Below are 21,911 nucleotides of genomic sequence, written 5' to 3' on the forward strand. Positions count from 1 at the left end.
ATTAATACACCCCCATACCATCACAGATGCTGGCTTTTCAACTTTGCGCCTATAACAATCCGGATGGTTCGTTTCCTCTTTGGTCCGGAGGACACGACGTCCACAGTTTCCAAAAACAATTTGAAATGTGGACTCGTCAGACCACAGAACACTTTTCCACTTTGTATCAGTCCATCTTAAATGAGCTCAGGCCCAGCGAAGCTGACGGCGTTTCTGGGTGTTGTTGATAAACGGTTGTCGCCTTGCATAGGAGAGTTTTAACTTGCACTTACAGATGTAGCGACCAAGTGTAGTTACTGACAGTGGGTTTCTGAAGTGTTCCTAAACCCATGTGGTGATATCCTTTACACACTGATGTCGCTTGTTGATGCAGTACAGCCTGAGGGATCGAAGGTCACAGGCTTAGCTGCTTACGTGCAGTGATTTCTCCAGATTCTCTGAACCCTTTGATGATATTACGGACCGTAGATGGTGAAATCCCTAAATTCCTTGCAATAGCTGGTTGAGAAAGGTTCTTCTTAAACTGTTCAACAATTTGCTCACGCATTAGTTGACAAAGGGGTGACCCTCGCCCCATCCTTGTTTGTGAATGACTGAGCATTTCATGGAATCTACTTTTATACCCAATCATGGCACCCACCGTTCCCAATTTGCCTGTTCACCTGTGGGATGTTCCAAATAAGTGTTTGATGAGCATTCCTCAACTTTATCAGTATTTATTACCACCTTTCCCAACTTTTTTGTCACGTGTTGCTGGCATCAAATTCTAAAGTTAATGATTATTTGCTAAAAATTTTTTTTTTATCAGTGTGAACATCAAATATGTTGTCTTTGTAGCATATTCAACTGAATATGGGTTGAAAATGATTTGTAAATCATTGTATTCCGTTTATATTTACATCTAACACAATTTCACAACTCATATGGAAACGGGGTTTGTAATATTGTCTGTTTATTTACATGGTATCAGTGTAAAAATATACTGTACTACTCTTTCACACGTCATCAGCCTGATTTGTATAAAGTACCCTGAACTGTGAAATGCGGTGGAAACACAACCAGCACCCTTCCACAGGAACCTTCAGTTCCAGGAAGTAACATTATCAATATCAGACTGGACACCCCTACTATCATACACTTATCTAATATGTCATGTTTTTTTAATAATATAGTATATTTCATTTTGATTTGTCTCATTTGTTGTTGTGTGATTGTTACTTAATTATACTGCGAACGAGAATAGGGATTGGGCATTCGGCTCCGCAGTTTAAATTCAGCCTTAAACATATGATTCCTTTCTGTGAATCAACATATTCCAAATAACAACTTGTTGGAGTATTATATATCCTTTTCACAAGGTGTAACAATAAAGTACCCTAAATAATATGTTGGCTTTCTATCATTTAAATATATTGTATTAAACAGTATCCCCCCTATTGTCTTATATTTAGGCAGATTACTCATGAAAACAAAATTCCTCCTGGTCAGAGGTTTTCTTCCGTCTCTCACACACACCAGTAACGTGGAGAGATGTGGCGCACAGGTTATGTAAGTCAACAGACCACTAAGGAGGAGTTTTTAACCCTTCCATGGAAATTTGTCACTACAGTGGACATTATTCAAAGGATGTTTTTCCTGCAAACATGAGTCTTAATGACCAAATTGTGCAACAGTTGCTGCAGTGGACGCTAACGTGTCATGTCATATACTGCCACTCATTGGTCGTCTGTTGTAAGTGCAAAAAAAATAAAAAAATAAAAAAATTCCTCAAAAGCAAGATTGTTGACAGAGTGCAGAACAGGCAAGGAATATCTGTCCATTCCTACCTTTGCATATATAAAAACACGAGGACATCAAGCAACAACTCTAATTCTTAACATTTTTAAGTATTGGTTTTGTGCGTTGACACGACCCCGAGAGGGACAAGCGGTAGAAAATGGATGGATGGATGGAGGAATTTAAGGTTAATCATGTGACCACTTACATGGAATTAATGCATCAGGTTTTATTTTGACTGCAATGTATAGTATTGTTGATTTTGAAAATACTTCATACTAGTTCATTAATTTATGTTATTAGAATATAAATAAAGTTATTAGAATGTAGCAATATTTCGTGAATACTATGTTCCCTATCATTATATTCATGTTAAAAAAAAAAAAGTTTTGAAACAGAAAGCTGAATGTTCCTAAAATACATTTAACAATATTGGAATATGTTGACACATTTTTAAAGATGATATAAAAGCATGTTGACAAAGTCCTATTTACTTTGTTTTTCCTTGGTAATTAATTTCATCAATTAAAATTCAAATGAATTCTGTCCACTCATTTTACCCTTTAAACTCCTTGGAACTCAGTGGCCTAGTGGTTAGAGTGTCTGCCCTGAGATCGGTAGGTCGTGTTCAAACCCCGGCCGAGTCCTACCAAAGACTACAGAAATGGGACCCATTACCTCCCTGCTTGGCACTCAGCATCAAGGGTTGGAATTGGGGGTTGAATCACCAAGAATGATTCTCGGGTACGGCCACAGCTGCTGCTCACTGCTCCCCTCACCTCCCAGGGGGTGATCAAGGGTGATGTGTCAAATGCAGAGAATAATTTCACCACACTTAGTGTGTGCGTGACAATCATTGGTACTTTAACTTTAAAAGTTATGTTTTGTTTTTTTAATTGTTGAAATGTTTTCTATGCCTAAAGTATAATCAAAAACACTTGTGAAAAGGTAGGTTATAGGTAGGTGCATAAAGGGTGGAAGGTGATCAACAAAGCAGAAAAAAAAACAAAAAACATATATATATATATATATATCTTTTTATTTATTTAATGCAATCTACGAGTTGTTATTTCACTGATAATAAAAATGTGATGTCTTTTTTGTCCTTTATTTTGTCTTAAACAATTACAGTATTTTCCCAAAACGGGTTTCAAAATTGAGTGCTTGTCTTATATTCAGGTTTCAGGTGTCAGGTCAAATTTTTTGTCAATACGGCATTTTTTTATTTTATAACTAACAGTTTTGTTTCTGCATTTTCTGTGAATCTTGTAATATGTCTATTTATTTAATCTCTAATCAGATACATTCATAGAGGTAGTGTTTTATATTTGTATATGTAGCTATATCTTACAATGCACATCATAAATGCCTACAGTTGCAAAAGTTTTGCATCGTGATCATTTTTTAAATTACAGATTAAAGGGAACTAATACATTAAATACATTATTTTCTCACTTTAAGTCTATGATTTTAGTCATTACCCTTTTGAAATGATTATTTATGTCAAGTAAGGCATTTCCTGCATGCTAAATTTCTCCGGCAGCAAAATGTTTATTCACAGGTGGAAAAGTTGCATGCTGTCAGCGCTGAGATGAAAAGATGCAGATCATCTCACACTATCGCACTTTGGTGAACAAATGACAGCGAGATAAACAGGAAACAGAGACACAGGAAGTTGTGTGAAACTAAGGACGACAGGCAGCGTTCCATCAATATGCACACAAACTTTTGTCATGTTTATCCTTTACGCATCATCGGCACTTATATTGTGTGTGCTTAATAATAAGAAAGTATCAGAGCCATCATCTCCATCTGACTTGTGGCGTTTCCAGAAAAGAGAAGTGCTCGACAACAACCTCCTCCCTGGTTTGCCAACAGATGACTTTAGAAAGACTGCTGAGAACTGACACATCATACAAGTTGCCAAGCTGTGGTTTGCGTGTCATGTTCACATGCAGCCCACACTTCAAACCCTCTGCTCTTACAACTGAAGAGGAAGAAGTGGAAATCATGAAACATTGGAATCCATGGAAAAGGGGAAGCTTCAGGCCAACTGAAATACCAAGAATTATGGAGAAGTGACAGAAAGGGAAGCATGCAGGGAAAGGAATTGTAAAACAACATCTAACTGAAGCAGGTTGACTTTTCTGGTTTTTTTTTTGCTTCAGCCTCACATAATTTTGAATAGAACAAATGTAGCTCATCATCCACTTGCATAACACTGGCATATTGACAGAAATGTTTATTAATATATGCACTGTCCCTGTCCTTAAAACAAAGACATTACAACAATTATATGAACTGCCTTGCAATTTTACCTGATTATTTATGTTAGTATTAGCTATTATTGTAACAATGACCAATCATTTCTAAAAAAACTAGCAGTTAATACTTTTGGGCAAGTTTGATTTACATTACCTGCACTTTTATTATGTGAAAGATGATCCGGGGGCTGCAGACTGATTTACCATATATTAAATTGAATACTTATTGTCACATTTTGTAGAATCGCTTCTATAATTACTTTGTTTTGGCACTTGTGATGTTTGATGCACAGTTAAAAACATATTTTAATTACATTCAAAGCCAAACAGGCCATAAAGCCATACAAGTCTTTAAGTTTTTGAAAACATTTTGGATTCACATTTCTTTTTTACTCTTTTTGCTTGAACTTCTCTATGAACTTTAGTCCTAAAAATCTGTTTTTATTTTTATTTTGACCAATCACAAGTTTAAACTCACGTAATGCAAAATCATACTAATTGACATCATTTGATTAAAAGGCCTTTAACGGGTAGAAACAGACATTAAAAACATTACATGTTTGGTATTTTTGTTGAGTACTGAAGTTGATTGAAGTTGATTGAGAAATGTCATCAAGAAAAGTAAAAGAAAAAAAAAAGTGAATCCAAAATGTTTTTATGCCCTTTGACAAATTAAGTTATATGTCATGTTTGACTTTGTGGTGTTTTTGAATAACTGCTAGTGTATCGTACAATAAAGAATTGGACATTGACATTTTTAAATTCAACATAAAAAAACCCTCTTGGGAAAATCAAATATAATGGACTACCACCACAAAACTAATGGCCAAAAATACAGCAAAAACTTACTGAAAGGACCAAAAAGTCAGCCTTTGATAGAACTGATCTGCAAATTGCACGAAATCAGTGCAATTTGCGTCTCCAGAAAATGAAAACATATAAATACATGATAAAACTAACTGTAAAATATTTGTTTTCTTAAGCAAAATGTCCTGCACATTGACCTGATTGCATATTTGATAAATACAATTTGAAAGATGTATCTAAACTACCTGAAAGCATTAGTTGCATGAAAAAAAAAGTACAGGTATTTTTCAAATGCAGTACAGGGCATTTTTTAATTCATTAATACCGCGGCACTCCATTGGTACCGGAATAGCGTACAACCCTAATCTGCACCACACTGAAGCAAAATGACTCTAATGCTGTCCAAGTAAGTTGAAATTATTTCTAAATGGCAGATATTTATCCCAAAAAATATGGAGTAGCTGTTGAAGGTGTGTTTGATGGAAAAGCAGCTGGAAGGTGGAAGTCCACTATCAAAGGTAAATAATGTACACTATTATGACATAACTTCATAAAACCACTGTAATTGTTAGTAGTACATTCTGTTGTATGGTTTATAGGCAGTAGTAGTTATATATCTTTGTTTTTTTAAAAAGGCACGTTACATTGTAACGTTGACTTGTGGTACAAGTGTTTCGAGTTAAGAACTCCGTCACAGCACCAATTAAGCTTGTAAGTTGAGGTACTTCTGTATGAGAAAAAATCGTCTGAGATGGGCGAATACACATTCCGAGTAGTGTAATCATTATTAGATCTAGAGTTGGGGAAAGAAGACAGAAAATGAGTTTATTTTGAGACAGTTACAGCAAGCTAATGAATGACCCATTTTTGAATGAAACCCATGTTTCAAAGATGACATTAACTTGGAGCTATGAAACCTTTGGCTGTAGTTGTCACTTCTCTTACTGCAGCACAGCTGCAGCGGCACTGTCGTGTGACCAGAACCAGACAGAAGGGAACCGTGAATGCTGGGCTGCTCTCCCCCCTCACCCAACAGCTCATGGATATGGGGAAGTTACAAGTGAACCGGGAGTAGGAACAAAGTTTTTGACATGATATGATTGTCACAGTCGCATATCCTGATTTGCTTGTTTTGGGAAGCTGCAGTGTCAGTGTTGGTCAAACAGACTAACCACGCAGCAATGAAATGGCTGTAGGCCAAAGTGGATACATGCTATCCTTAATTTGCAAACAAAGAAGAAGAACATCCCGTGGCAGAAGTAATTGGCACATTTTGGTGTTGATAGATAGCAGATATGGGAAGTTAGATAGCGGGTGTTGCTGTGTGGAAACACACGCTGAGCCTGCCAGAGGGTTCCTGTTACAGACAAAAGGTAATACTCACAGCACTAATACACAAACATATGCCCTCTACTGTCAAACTATTGTTTTCCCTACAATTTTTTTTTTCTCACAATCTTGTGTTTCTCTGGGTTAAATTTGGGGATGTTTCATCTTGCCGCTTGCACACTTGCTCAATGTAATGATGTCCAATAGAAGGACATATGCAAGCAGGCTAAGCAACAATGTGCTTCCTTTCGGGGTCCAATATGAAGACAGCTATACCCAATTTTATGGCCAGTAAATCATGGCTGCATATTTGAGAATTGTATCTCAGTGGCATTGACATGAGTTGCTTACACAGGATCAAACTGAGTGTTTAGGGAAGTACAACACACACGCGAACATGCACGCGCCTACACACACACACACACACACACACACACACACACACACACACACACACACACACACACACACACACACACACACACACACACACACACACACACACACACACACACACACACACACACACACACACACACACACACACACACACACACACACACACATATACAATTCCTGCATTAATTTTACCTCTGTTGGCCCAAATATTTTACATTTATTGTTATTTTTCCTTATTGTGCTCAACCAAACTAAATGTAAATGTGTGCGTGTGTTTGTATGTGTGTGCATGTGTGTGTGTGTGCAGGTGCGCAGCGATATGCAATTTTTTCGAGGTTGTTGGCCTTGTTCCTGAACTCTTTATCTCCCAGAGTGTTGAAACTGTCTGACGGCAACTTCTTTCTTAGGAAACTCTTACACATCCTATTTCAGTTTCCTCTCGCTTTTCATTTCACACTAAGTGCTGCTAATCTTTGCAGTTATCTGGATGAGTGGAAAAACACCAATAGGATACAAGCTTGATAGGAGGACAAGCGTGTCCAAATTATACCCACAATTGGTGTGACTGTAGGGCACCAATTGCACCTGAAAACAGTCATCATCTCAAATCTTTTGCAAAAAAGTTTGCATGCATTTTTTAGATACAGGTGAGAACGGGGTGAGTTGTCACACTTTCTGCTCGACTGTAGTAGGAATTGTTTATCATCAAAATATCTTGCAGAAGTCATTCTCTTGATTAAACTGAAGCTTAAATGGTTTAAATGCAAGCCTACTGGCACAGCGAATGCCAACCACGTACAATCCACCCAAAACATCCAATGCCCTACTTGATACCATTAGCGTATAGCAAGAAATGGACGTACGTTTGTTTTTACAACCATATGAAGGAAGAACGTGCTGGTAAGAAGTGTATGATCATTGAATTAAAGAAATAAATCATCAAAAACATGACCATCTTAGCGAAACTGTTCGGGTTTATCACTGCAAGTCTGCACCACACTGAAACAGAATGAGTATCACGACAGCCAAGATCCTTTTTCTAGAAGGCGGACATTTATCCAGGTAAACATTGAAAATCTGCTGATAGTGTGATTTTTCAAATGCAGTATAGTGGCTTTTTTAATGCAGTAGTACCGCGGTACTTCATTAGTACTGGTATACCGTGCAACCCTAGTCTGCACCATACTGAAGCAAAAGCAGTCCAAATCCGGCCAAGAAAGTTTAAATAATTTCTAAATGGCGAATATTTATCCATGAAAATATGGAGTAGCTGCTCCTGGTGTGTGTGACGTAGAATAAGCTAGACTGAGATACCGTAGAAGTCCACTCTCCGTGGTAGATGCTGTATGTTATTACTACATTACTTAGTTTAGTTTGGTGGTTTTACTACATGTATTTCAGTGAAGTACACGCACTTATACCCAACAGTGTGTCCATATACTTTCAAAAAGGCAAAACATAATGAAATATTAGAAAAAAAGAAAACCTTTTTTGACTGAACAGGCACAAGCTGAAGCAACAGCTTATGTTGACTTGCTTATTCCTCCATGCATTCATTTAAAAAAATGTACACGGTAAAAAAATATGTGTTACCTACAACAAACATTTCATGTGTATAAAGATATTCATAATTCTTAACTTAAAGGTACTAACATTAAATGTACTTACATATATAAGTGTGTTAAATACTTTCATTTTGATTTTAATTTATTTCATAGATTGATTTTTAAATATTATTTTTATATGATACAAGACTTAGTTCTTTACATACAAAAACCTGTTTATTCATATCTATTGTTTTGCATCAGAAACAACTTCTGGACCACTTCTGAAGTATATTATTATTTACTTATTGCATCTTTTGAGCACCACATCTCAAAACTACTATAGGTGTTTGTAGTACATTCTATTAAATTGTTTATGATACAATATTTCTTATCTAAAAGTTTGTTTTTCTTTTTAAAAGTGAAGTTACATGTTAAAAGTGTGCTGTTTAAAAGGGCCAAACACCAATTAAATTGTTTTCAATTCATTTCTGTTTGTACAAGATTTTTTAAGGCACAAGCTGCATCACAGAACCAATTAAAGTCGAGGTACTACTGTATATATGAGTGTACTTGACCACCAACCTTAATGAGAATGTGAAGACCAACCCCAACTAGAATGTTTTGCTAGCACCAAGGCTAACAACCATGTGACAACAAGGTAATAACAATGGCTTTCCCTTCACACTTTTTAAGGGTAACACTTGTTTTGTTATAAAGCTATTGTGTAAATGACTAGAAGACAAATACTACAGAGCTGAATATTTTCAATTTGACATTCAAAACAAGTCCTTTCAGCTTAAGTTCAGCCATCTTACTCTAGAGAAGACTATGTAGGTGAGCTGTCATCCTAAACTTGTAAATTTACGTACCAGAATTTAAAAGACAACAACCTCCAGTTGAGAGACATTTATAAAGAGTGTGACCAGGGGTATACATTCTGGGTGGCCATACACAAGTCTTCTAAAGGGCCGCCCAACACTGCCGCTTCATACACACAATCTTGGTAATTTTACATGCACTAAAAAAAAATATTTTGCATGGATTTGGGTAAAACCAGCTTTTAAAAACACATATAAAAACCTATCTACGTTTTTGACTTTTTGAAGATGGGTTAAACATAACTTGATGAGCTCATATGTAGGTAAAGCCACCTAAGCCCCCAGAACGCTGCTTATGGCACAGGGGTGGGACCAGACAATCTTCTCACTCTGGTTGATCACTTGAGCAAAAAAGTGTGCCTGTCAAGTTGTTACATGTTACAAATAAAATGTATTAATTGATGAACAATTTGGTTTAATTTTTTTTAAGTGCCGTTAAACTCAATATGAAGTGGCCAGAATATAACTTTAAACAATCTTACAACCTGTCATTATTCACTTGAATATGATTACAAAGATGATACACTTAGGATTGTCATCTGTGGGTAATATGAATCATATTAATACATCATTCTTGTTATGATCATATTGTTATTAATGCATCTCCTGGGGTTTAAGCCTCCTCGTGTCTTCAAAAACTAGTGTCACCTCTGTTTTTAACTGTAATTGAGGGTCTTTGAACGCACCACAGCTATCGACAACGGGATGCAAAAGTGAAACTTGCACATACATTTCTCTTATGCTGCCACAAATAGATTGTGGCAAAACGTTATTCCAAAACGATGGTGCTGTGTGTGAAAGGTGAACCTTGATGTCGTTATGACGTCTGCGTTGAGTGAAACGTTTGCCATCCAGGTGGAACGACCCATTTGGTATTTTTAAAAAAGAGTTTAGGCAGTCTTAGACATTCTCCATTTCATTCAAACAACCTTATCATTAAACTTTTAGGGCACCATTTATTTTTAGCTGAACATGTATGATGTTGTTTTTATAACTTACATATTTAAATGACAGAAAAAAAATTATACAAACTTTACAAAAGCCTAGGGCCCCCTGTGCTTGGGGCCCCGGTACAATATCCCCACTTACTCCTCCACTTTGACAAGTGACAACCACCCCGTTTACCCATATCTGTACATTGATTATAGGATTTATCAGGTGTGTTTAAGGCCTCATGATGACATATTTGATGCACTATTGCTACAGCAGACATGATTGGAGATTTTGGATAAATATAAAGCACAGAAGGGAGCTCCCTCGCATCCTTAGCTTCACCGGGATATTCCCTGGCCTGATGTTGACATGCAGACTCAAATCAAGGCCACATTAACTATTCCTTAAGATTTGGCTTGTTAATTACATGCCATGGATCAGGATTTGTTTTAACCTTTCCTGCCAATGATCTAAATGTGTGCCTTTGAATTAGAAGCTGCACATATTTTCCCTTTGATGTGCAAAAAGTCATGTTAAAAAAATGGATGTATTTTTTTTGATGCAGACAAAATTTGGATTCAACTGCTGCTTCGGGAGTGATTACAGCTCTCCTTAACCCTTTAAAGGGCACTCATTTAAGTCTAAATAAATTATTTAACTCTAACCCTAACCCTAAAGATTAACCCAAATACAGTGGTACCTCAATGTAAGAGTACACCAACCTAAGAGTGTTTTAAGGTAATAGCTGTCTCTTAGCTAATTGTTATGTTTCAAATTCAAGCAAAACTAATTAGTTCCAAGCATCCCTGCCATTAGTGTCTGCAGCAAATGGCACAGTGAACCTTATAAGATAAGGCAAAAAACATAATGTCTTCCTCCCGAGCATGAGCTTGTAACTAAAGATGGAAATAAGGAAGAAAGTGAGTGTGAAAGACAGTACTGAGAAGAACATATTCTTAGAATGAAAGAAATTAATCATTCCAAAAAATTACTAGCGTATTAATGCTAGTCTGCACCATACTGAATCAGAATGATTTTAAAGCCAGCTGAGAATGTCAAAAAAACCCAAAACGAACATTTATCCATGAAAATATGGAAGAGCTGCTGATTGTGTTTGACGGCAAAGCAGCTGGAAGGACCTACCGTAGAAGTCCACACTCCAAGGTAAATGCTGTACCTTATCATTACATTACTTCATAAAAGTACTGTAGTTGTTTGTACTACATTCTACTGTAATGATTTTCATGCAACATTTCTTATCTAAAAGTTTGTGTTTTAAAAGGCATGTTAGATGTTCAAATTGGGCGGTTTTGGGTGTGGCAAGCACCGATTAAATTGAAAGTCATTTCATATCAATGGGAGACGATTTGAGATACAAGTGTATAGTGAGATACTACTGTAAATGCGTTTGTGTAAAGCAGTAAAATATTTAAATATTGTAATCATCATAATAATATTCACAACACCAACATAATGCACAATAATAATACATAAAATCTTTGCGTTATTTTATTGCTTGGTTGTTTAGGGAGAGTAGAACAGAGTATAGCCTCTGTTATGATGAACTTTTTAGTGTGACGTAGTCTGTAGCATACCTTTGTCCCCTCTGTTGGTCTGCTGGTGGGCGGAGCCAGCTGACAGGTCCTCAGGGATGGCCATGGGCTCCTCTGCCTCCTCGGCTGCATCGTTGGCAGGGGGGCTGTCTCGACCTGGGGTGACACACATCAGCAAGCGCCCGTTACTCTCAGCAGGACCGAAATTACCTCGTGGTGGTTTTAATTTTTTTTTTGTGTCTACATTTCAATCGTGCTGCAGTCAATTACCTGGCATGGGGGCCATTTCCTGGGCCTCCTCCGTCTCCATGCGGTGCAAGTACTCTAATGGGGGAGAGATTGAGATGTAAAAAGTATGTATGTTTAATCAAGAGCAGGTGCTACACAAAGCTAGAAGGTGTGCTCCGTGTCACCTCGGTGAGATCACTCCTGTCACACTGCTGTCGCCCACATTACTTTACCGAGACAATTTCATTACAAGTCTAAGAGTGGATGGCGGCTGATGGAGCCCGCCGATATAGCCGGGGTGTATGTTGGGAATGGGCTTTCAAACCACATTTGTTATTTATTGTTAATATCATCTAAAAAATGCAAAGTGACTGCGGCAAAATTAAGCAGAAAATTAACTGGCCCCAGGTCAGTGAGGATGTGGGCGCTCGCCGTGCCCAGCTGATCGCCGCTCGTGTTCTTTCTAATTTACTGAGCATGCATGGCTGAGCCTGCGAGTCGCAGTCACAACCCTAAGAGAGGAGGGAGCCAAGGCTGCGCGAGGCAAGGGTGTCAGTGAGATATACGACGGATAGATTGAAGAAAGGAGTTGAAGAAGAAAGACAAACAGGATGGAGGATGGAGAAGTTCCTTTGTTAGTTTTAGTTTTTTTTGTTTTTTTTGAAGACAGTCCAGAAGTGCGCATTCTCCGGCCAGGGCTGACTATCTGAGGAGTCGCCGCCAGTGCTCGTGGCCCCATTAATAATGGATGGCCCTCAAGCCTGCAGCAGATGGGCCCCGACAGCCTCCGCCACTTCAAGAAGCCCTCGGTGGGGCCTGCTGGCCAGGCCAAGAAGCCACACAGGGAGAAGTGAAGCTCCCGAAAATAGTGAAACAAGCCCTAGGGAGAAGGGGAACCTACAGCAGGCCTTCCTGTTTAACTGACAGATGGCTCCACACATTTGGAACAAACAGTGGGAAGGCTAATGTGTCGAAACAACACAATATTTTGCGGCGTCAAGTCCAGAGCTTGTGCTTGGGGGTGGGGGGCAAAGGTCACTGGTGCAGATGATTTGCTGCAAACCACGCAGGGTGTTTGCGTGCTGCACCGCCACCTTCTGAATGTGGACTTTGGAGGTCAGAGGGTGGTGGGGGTATACTATATATATTCTCTTGTGCCCTTTTTCTGGGCAGATGGTGTGTGAGGGGAAACACGGATGTGTTGGTGGGGGCATGCTGACAAAATAAAAAGTAAGATCCTACTTTCAACCAAACTTGCATAAGCTTCTGGAAAGTATGGCACTCACTGTCTCGTCAGGAAGTGCAGTTCATTTCAGCAAACTTTACCGCCGTGCTTTTTCATTACTTTCCATGCGCCTACTGTATTTAAATACATATTTAAAATAACTTACAAGCATGTGCGTGTGTGTGTGTGTGTGTGTGTGTGTGTGTGTGTGTGTGTGTGTGTGTGTGTGTGTGTGGAGGAGTACTGGAAAAGTTTTGGTCTGAGTACAAGTGAGGAGAGGCAGGAAGAGGCTTGTGGCTTAACAGGGTTCGTAGTCCTCCTGCGTTAGTGTAGGTAAGTGTGTGTGTGTGTGTGTGTGTGTGTGTGTGTGCATTTGTGTTTGTTTGTGAGAGGAAAGGGTGGGGGTGGAGACATGTGCTCATAGAGAGCAAAAGAGAGCGACAAGCAGGGTGGAGATGAGAAAGAGCGAAACCGTTAACAGATACCGAGGACCACACCAGTGAAGTGTTGAACCTCCAAAACGTGTGTGTGTGTGTGTGTGTGTGTGTGTGTGTGTGTGTGTGTGCATTCATATATTTCCATGATAGTAAATTGAAAGTATTGGAATATAAACATACCAGCCACATTATTAGGCACATCTGCACAATATCTAACACACCATTTCACAAAGGTATTAATTATCAGTACATTTGCAGTGTAGTGTATACGTTGTCACTGTGTCACAGTGCAAACTACAACCACACATTTGTTAAATTAATAACCTCCCCGAGTGTCATTTTTATAAGAGCGCATTTTTAATGCAGTTCCTATATTAAATTGTGCAGCCGTAACTTGAAGAGTGCGTATAGTGAGTGTAAAAACAACACCAAAACTTACACACAGTGACAATATTTTAATATTTAAACAATTAGGACATTACCAGCTCCAGTTATTTCATTTGATGTAAATGATAAAACATATATAAATAAGATTTATTTTCAGATGCCAGTTTATTTAAACTGTATAGTAATAATTATGTCATAGTGCTGTTATGTTTTTTTTTCTTCAAAGCACCTAAGGTGAATGTTTGCATTATAATAAATATGAAATAATGAAAGGATTATGCAGATCTAATGAAGCTATAAAGTGCTATCAATTATTATTGGAATAAAGTATATTTTATTCTTCTCATCAGTAAATCATTAAATGTATGGAAGGTGTTAGAATTAGCAGATGTGTTCTGGGGGCCAGTTGGGGGGTGACAAAGATGCACTGAAGAGTAGTTTCCTCTCTTTGCATGTGACACACTTCACTAGTCTGCTATTCTGACAATCATTTTAATAACTGACTGGCGTCTGTTTCTTCTGCGGGGCAACACTGCTACTAACAAAGTATTTTTTCTTCTTTTTTTTTTTCATGCAGGTGTGATTCCAAGTTTTAAATAGACGGAAAACTGAAAACATTTTTTGGGAAGTGTTGCTTTTTTGTGAAATAACTTCTGTATGCTTGAGTAAATTTACAGAATTAAAACTTCCTTTTATTGTTACTTATTTTAGCCACTGCATGCAAAGAAACAGTTGAGTGGCAATATCCAAGTCATTATTTCTTATGATTATTGCAGTCTATAGGGACAAAAAGCAAAAAATATATGAATTTGTTTTTATTTTTTTATTTCATTGGTGTATTTATATACTCCTTGAAAAAAATTATGCATATTGTAAACATTTGTTTCTTCCGGTTACACTACATAATTGTGAAACAGGCGTCGAGGTGCAGGAAATGATCACATTATTTATCGATGGATCATAGAGTCACGGTAAGCTTCCTGTTTAAGCCTTGCTGACATATTTTCGCATTGCCTTGTGTGTTTGAGCCGGCGCTTACGGTCTAGAAAGTTGTTCAAGTAAATGTTCAATCTTAATTTTTCAGCGCTCTGCTGTCGAGCATACTGTACATCCGTTGCAACAGGTGTTACAACAGAAGAGAAAAAAGGGATGTATGGAATTGTTATCAAATTTGGTGACACAAATAAAAGAAATAAATACAAATAAAAGATATATATTTTTACTCCAAATTTAGAAAAAAATTAAAAATCAGGGAAAAAAATGTCACATGGAAAATGGAAAACTCTCAGAAATGTGCTGTAATTCTGTGGATCCCAAATTAAGGTCAGATGGGAAAAAGTAGGGATTTTCTTAAAAAGTGTTGTGTTTGTATCACAGCAGAGAAAAGCGCGCGTTGAGACGAGATGTGATGATGCACCTGCCGCCAAAGTCATTTTTTTTTCCAGCAGGTGCATGCCTCCTAAAATAAACCTACAGGACAGAGCTGCGCCTCATGTACAGGTCTCGTCCTGTCTTAGAGCTCGGAAAGGTTCTCTCTCAGCTAAAAAGTCATTGTAAGCCACTTTACCTGCTATTCCTTGAGTTTGCAGTATGAAGTTCTTCCAACTGTCCCCGGCTCCATGTGCAGAAGGTCGCAGCGCCGCGGCCCCATGGAGCTGCGCCCTCAGTCCCTCCCCTCTCCACTGCACTTCCTCGTTCCAGCCCAACATGACTACACTGTCCTCCACTGACTCATTTTGCTTGCTTTTATCCACAGGCCCAGTGTGTGGCGGGGCGTCTTGGCACTTGCTTTGTGTCGTGCCAATAAAAGCTGACACCCAGTAGACCATCACTGGCAGCCATGCATGAGATGGGATGAGGCGCGCGCAAGAAGAGTGGACCATTCATTGGTTATTTATTTCATTCTCACCGAGGATGCTGATAAAGGAGGGAGGAAGAGGAGGGGGACCCCTTCACTTGCATATTGGACAGCTCCTACGCTGCCACAAATTATACTTTCTTACCCACTTAATGACTTCTCTCTCCCTTTATTGATTTTTCTTCGGTGTTGTTCCCCACTGTAAGACACTGGTCCTAAAGTACCTTATGAGGTCAGGAGGCATGCTCTCACCTAGGGCAACTTTCACTTTAACAGGTGTGCATGCTCACCCAGACCTGCAGAAGCATCATCATCATATATTACACTCACTGAAATAGTGAGCATAATTCAACTGGAAAAGCTTTTGGAGAGCGTAGACCTTTGCCAGGCCCTGGTTCCCATTTGGAAGGAACCCTTTAAAAAAAATCTTCAATTCAAACCGTGATCCAGTCATTTGTTCCTTATTCATTTTCTGACATTTTTTCAAAGTGTCATCAAAATCTGCCCGTAAATTTTGAGCTATTATGCTAACAGATCGACTGACTGACTAACTTCAGCAAATACAATTATTTATTAATAATTAATGCAGTGAATTGTGTAGGGTGTATTTTGATGTCCTAATTTTTTGTTTATCACCAGGATGATCAAGAGCACTGATTGATGTGCGACAAGTTACTATATGTTGTGGCTATTTTTAGCTCATTAATTTGTCTCGTCAGGCTTGCCTGTTATTTGGTATTAGCATGAGGAAATCAACCTAAATGTGAGCAGGTATCTCACCCTTGCAAAATCGACAGGATGCACTTGAGACATGTTACTGGTGTAGTTCATTCCTTTAGTGCGCTCTCTTTCTCTTATTATAATATTATTTTTAATATATTAATATATTATATATCATATATAGATATATTAGATAGGTAGATATATTAATATATCTACCCTTGAAATAAACAAATTTAATCTATATATATTTAAATTATACTTTTTAACCACTTGCAGCAAATAATTCACATGTTTCTTTGCCAGTCTGGCTTCTGGTATTGTTACACGAGCGTCATCAGCGTGAGTCGATAACCAGGAAACGTGTCGAAAAGACAACGCAATCGTGTTTTGCTTTATTTTGGGGACAGAACAGCAAGCCCAAATAAGCAACCACATAAAAATAACACCGAAAAAAACGCAACCATTGACTCACGTAATTTGCAAGCGACTTCAGAAAAAAAAACCAAGCCCAAAGTTGCTTATAATAAGAAGACTTGGAAACAATGTCAATAATGGAAGCACCGTGCTGCAGGCAGAACATGGTGTCAGTGATGTGGATCACCCTCAAAATCTGAAAAGTTATTTCTCATCCAGTTTCGAACATTTCCTGAAAACTTCATTAGAATCTACCCAAACTTTTTAAAGTTATGCTAACTAAGTAAGTAAGCAACCAACTAACTAACTAACTAACTAACTAACTAACTACAACAATTACATAACCTCTTGGCGGGGGTAATTTTCATAATCTATGTCAGTGGTTCTTAACCTTTTTGACCTCGGGGCCCAACTCTTCCATTACAGAGAGTACAGGGCCTACTTAAATATTAACACTGAATTAGTAATTGTACTCTTGATTTTAATTGTATTCAATAATTATATCTCACCTACTTACAGTTTAACAGGATAAACTTTGTCAAATTATATAAAACCATGCGTTAATCATAAAGGTTAGGTCAAGCTGATTACAAAAAATAAATACAAATCAAATATACTGCAAAAGAACAATTGACAGCTTCACCGCTTTAGTCATAATTTTTGTGCTTAGAAACTTCTCTATGGCTTTAGCTCCAGACTTCTCAGTGGTTAGAGTGTCCGCCCTGAGATCGGTAGGTTGTGAGTTCAAACCCCGGCCGAGTCATACCAAAGACTATAAAAATGGGACCCATTACCTCCCTGTTTGGCACTCAGCATCAAGGGTTGGAATTGGGGGTTAAATCCCCAAAAATGATTCCCGGGCGCGGCACCGCTGCTGCCCACTGCTCCCCTCACCTCCCAGGGGGTGATCAAGGGGATGGGTCAAATGCAGAGGACACATTTCACCACACCTAGTGTGTGTGTGACAATCATTGGTACTTTAACTTTAACTTAACTTTAACTTCTCCTGTTTGTGATGGAAAAAGTGTATTACAACTGAGCACCGCTGCGACTAATACAGACCACAGCTAAGAAACAGATATTTTTTGGACGGCTTTCTAGGGAGTGTTTGTCGCCCAACAATGGGCCCTGGCTTTATGGTTAAGAAACCCTAAACTATGGTTATCATAACACAATGACCTGGAGGAATGAGAACAGCCATAGACTCATCATAACACTATATATACCCGGTGTGTATGGCACTAGCTCTCCCTACATATGAGTACTGCTACTTTAAAAAAGCTTTAGTAAGCTAATGACTTCTCTGATACATAATGGGAAGCATGGTGCTTACGTGGTAAACACATCTGCCTTGCAGTCAGGAGATCCAAGTTTGAATCTCCATTGGAACATTTCTGTGAGGATTTTGGCTGTGTTTTACTTCAACTTCCTACCACATCCCAGAAACATGTATGTTAGGGGAAATGGAGACTCTAAATTGCAAATACAGTACCACGGGTGTAAATGTGTGTGGTGTGTGTACTGTGATTGGCTGGTGACTAATGTTGGATGTACAAAGTCAGCTGGGATAGGCTCCAGCTCACCCCCATAGAAAATGGATGGATGGAGTTACAGAACCAGTAATGTTAGTTACAGTAACAAGGAAACCAGCATCAGAAGTCAATATTTGTAATGTGTTTATTTTCAAATGTTCAATCCAACTAAGTATTTTAGCCTAAAATGTTGTATTATGATGAGGTATTTGATTACCGGTATTTATGCAAAATTAAAGTGATGTCACTTCTGGTCAAGAGCGTTTGCTTTGATATCAGAGTTTTGGACTTTTAAGGCACTAGTCATTGACGACAAATCCTGATCTAATTGCAGATCTGGTTGATGGCGCGAGGGCTAACCTTGACTGAAATATAAGTTATGATTGACAAAAATGGCTGTTAAGACAAGCTATCCGTCGCTAACAATTGAACTTCAGAAGTGTTGACTACCAACGATTTGGATTGGTTCCTCCCACCTCCAAAAACATGCACCTGGGGATAGGTTGATTGGCAACACTAAATTGGCCCTAGTGTGTGAATGTGAGTGTGAACGTTGTCTGTCTTTCTGTGAGGACAGACCTCGCACGGTACAAGCGGTCGAAAATGGATGGGTGGATGGAAGACAAAAACACTTCTGTTGCCTGGAATTGAGAGCAGGAAAATGTAGAATAGTGCCAGAAATCCGGTACTATCCAACATCAAATAGATAAAATGCATGAAAAGCAAAACGTAATCGGCCAGAAGTCACAGTAGGGAATTAAAGAATGAGATTTGCAACATACAAAATACTGAGCTGGGAAAAAAAGGTAGATGCCATAAAGAAGTAGAATGATGTAAATGATAAGATTATGACACAAATGTGCAGAATAGATTGGAACAGAGCACATACAACACATTACATGCAAGGCAGACAATAACAGAGGAAGACAAACGATGTACAGGACTGTTGCTTTAACACAGCAACAGGTAGCCAACTTTCTACAGTCAAAGGACGTGGACGTGGACATCCACAAGATCCATACACGCAACCTAATGCATGCAAAAAATAACAACACTACATCAGTCATCATCATCATCATCATCAAGTTCAACAACACAAAAACAAGGTGGCACTGTTGAAACAAAAAAAAGTTGAAAAAAGCTTCTGACAAAATGTAACACCAACATCACCAAGAAAGCACAAAACTTAAAGAAGCAGTGGGAAATACAAAGACGCCAAGGAACTGGACAATTACAAAAGATGACATCATCTTGAAATTAAATACACATCACACAAACACAGAATGATGCAGTCTGATGGAATATTGTTATCAACAGTATTTTATTATTTTCAAAATTTTTTTCCTTAATTTTTTCATTTTTGCATTGCATGAATATCAGTTTACTGTTATAAATTCTATATTATTTTCTGTATTATTTTCTAGCTTTCCTAAACACAGTAAGTAAATATACTATTAATGACAAAAATATATCATGTTATAACACATGATATAAACAAAGTATCTATAATGGGGATGGGAATAGAGTAGGATTGGATGTGATCTGCTTCTTCCAACTCTTTTTTGGACATGTTGCGAGGTGTAAATGGATAAATACTATGTAATCTGTTCCTAATTAGCTTCATTTTGAATGTTTTTTGTATCTAATTGAATTGTGGTTTGCAAAGGGGAACATGAATAAATAGGCATACTGTATAAGCATTTTCCACTCTTATTTATAAAATTATTTATATGATATTAATTACATATTTATTTCCAAAAATCCTTTTGTTATGCAAATGAATTGTTTATAATATGTACTACGGTACATAAATCGCCCTCTAAGTGTTTGACAACACTGCAATGGTGTTAAATGAAAACTGTGACTTACTTTTACATTAAAAGACTATCTGTCTTTAATTCAGGCTGTGCAGGTGTACCTCCTGTTCATATTATGTCAAAAATTATTGAAGGACGTATGCTTTGCAGATTAATATTGATGAAGATTTCTAAATAAATTATGACTTCTGCTTGGCCTGACATGAATCTCGCGCCATACACGGTCTTTATTACAAGGCAATAATCAAATATGTCTGAGAATCACATGACCTTATCGCCATTTAAAAAGTATATTACACAGTCACTTGTTCAATTTAATCAATATTATGCAGTATCTTGTCTAACTGTTTCTGTATTCCCAGTATCCATGCAGTGCATTGAGGCCCCATAGTGCCTTATCTCAGGAGAGGTCATGTGCTGGATTGCTGAGTCACCTTACACGGGAGTCTGCTCTTATCTCCTGAGAAGCACAACATTCAGACAGTTGCTTGCAAAGGAGGAACTTTGAGCGGGAGTGCTGTGCGACTTCTTGGCTAAAATTTGGATTGCAGCAACACTCGCCGACTTCCTCCTTCCCCCCTTTTTCTTATTTTTTTTTTAACATGCAGGTATGAAAAGCTGCATTTAAATGTATCCTGCTGCTCTACAGAGGAAATGCTGGTACTTAAATGTGACTGCATGATCAGAAGTGTAGATTTCAGTGACATATTCATTCTCTCTGTAAAGAAAGGGATTGATACATAAAGCTTGATGTGTTACAACCTTTTTGTATAGCATCCAACATGTGCACAATATTTGTTATGACTATTGGTGTTTATTTATGAAAAAATGGTGTAGGTTAGACAACAGGAAAACAACTATAGTCACTCCTACTCCCAGATGTGCTCTTTTACAGTTCAATCTTTCACCAGTCATGTTGAGGAGAGCACAGATAATACTAATCATGTGCAATATAACACACGGCATGACGTTGTGAAAGCCTAAAACTTCATAAGTGACTTCTTGTCGGAGTAAAAAAATTGAAGGAAATGTCACAGTATACATGTTGGAATTCATGTTTCCCCATTTTAACTGCAGCACTCATGCAGACCCAGACCATGATGCTACCACTACCATGCTTGACTATAGGCAAGACACAACTATCATGGCACTCACTTTAGACCGGTAGATCGTGAGCTACCGGAAGCTCAGCAGCTGATTTTGAGTAGCTCACCCAAAGGTCAAATAATATTTGCGTATACAGTACTCTCAGTATTGTATGATTGTTAAATTCAGACATTGTGCCTCTATTTAATGACAAATTACCACAAAATAGCACAAAGAAATTGGCCGCACTGTTTGAGTTGAGCTCCGCTTCCTCATTAAAGTACAATTTAAATGTTGGCAGTCGTATAAACAAAACACAACATTATTTATTTTTGTCAAAGTAACTCTAATAGTGATTAAAAAAATAGAATTAAATAATTGCACACTTAAATACAAGATGCAAATGAACAAATGTTGTTCTTGTCGACTTTTTAAAACAAAATGTGAGTTGTGGATACCAACATGTTGTCAATGTTCTGGCAAAACAAGCATATTCCCTTTGTTTGGGTTGAAATACACTACAGGGTTGCAGCTATCGTTTTGGTAATCGAGTAATCCATTAATTAGATTGTTCAATTAGTTGAGTAATCGGATAAAACACACTTGGACGCCTCAATGTGGATTTCATGAAAAAAAGTTGAAATAAACATTTTTTTCTGCTTGCTATAACCTTCAATATTTTTTTGTAATAAATGTAGATCATCAACATTTAAATAGC

General features: G+C 37.9%; 1 protein-coding gene across 6 annotated transcripts in view; it reads right to left on the reverse strand.

Moving 5' to 3' along the window:
• The window catches only part of ikzf1 (IKAROS family zinc finger 1 (Ikaros)), a 36,784-nt gene extending 21,165 nt beyond the window's left edge, over nucleotides 1-15,619 (reverse strand). For 4 of the 6 annotated variants that reach the window (XM_062057699.1, XM_062057698.1, XM_062057697.1 and 1 more), the window contains exons 1-3: nucleotides 15,331-15,482; nucleotides 11,757-11,810; nucleotides 11,529-11,642 (exon numbers count right to left, since the gene is read on the reverse strand). In XM_062057699.1, coding sequence (XP_061913683.1) covers nucleotides 11,529-11,642; nucleotides 11,757-11,810; nucleotides 15,331-15,472 — 310 coding nt within the window. In that variant the 5' untranslated portion in view covers nucleotides 15,473-15,482. Of the gene's footprint in view, nucleotides 1-11,528; nucleotides 11,643-11,756; nucleotides 11,811-15,330 lie in introns of all 6 variants that reach the window. The other 2 variants (XM_062057694.1, XM_062057695.1) reach the window with 2 other exon arrangements.
• Nucleotides 15,620-21,911: the final 6,292 nt, after the last annotated feature.

This window comes from Entelurus aequoreus, linkage group LG09 (genome assembly GCF_033978785.1).
Source record: "Entelurus aequoreus isolate RoL-2023_Sb linkage group LG09, RoL_Eaeq_v1.1, whole genome shotgun sequence".
NCBI lineage: Eukaryota > Metazoa > Chordata > Actinopteri > Syngnathiformes > Syngnathidae > Entelurus > Entelurus aequoreus.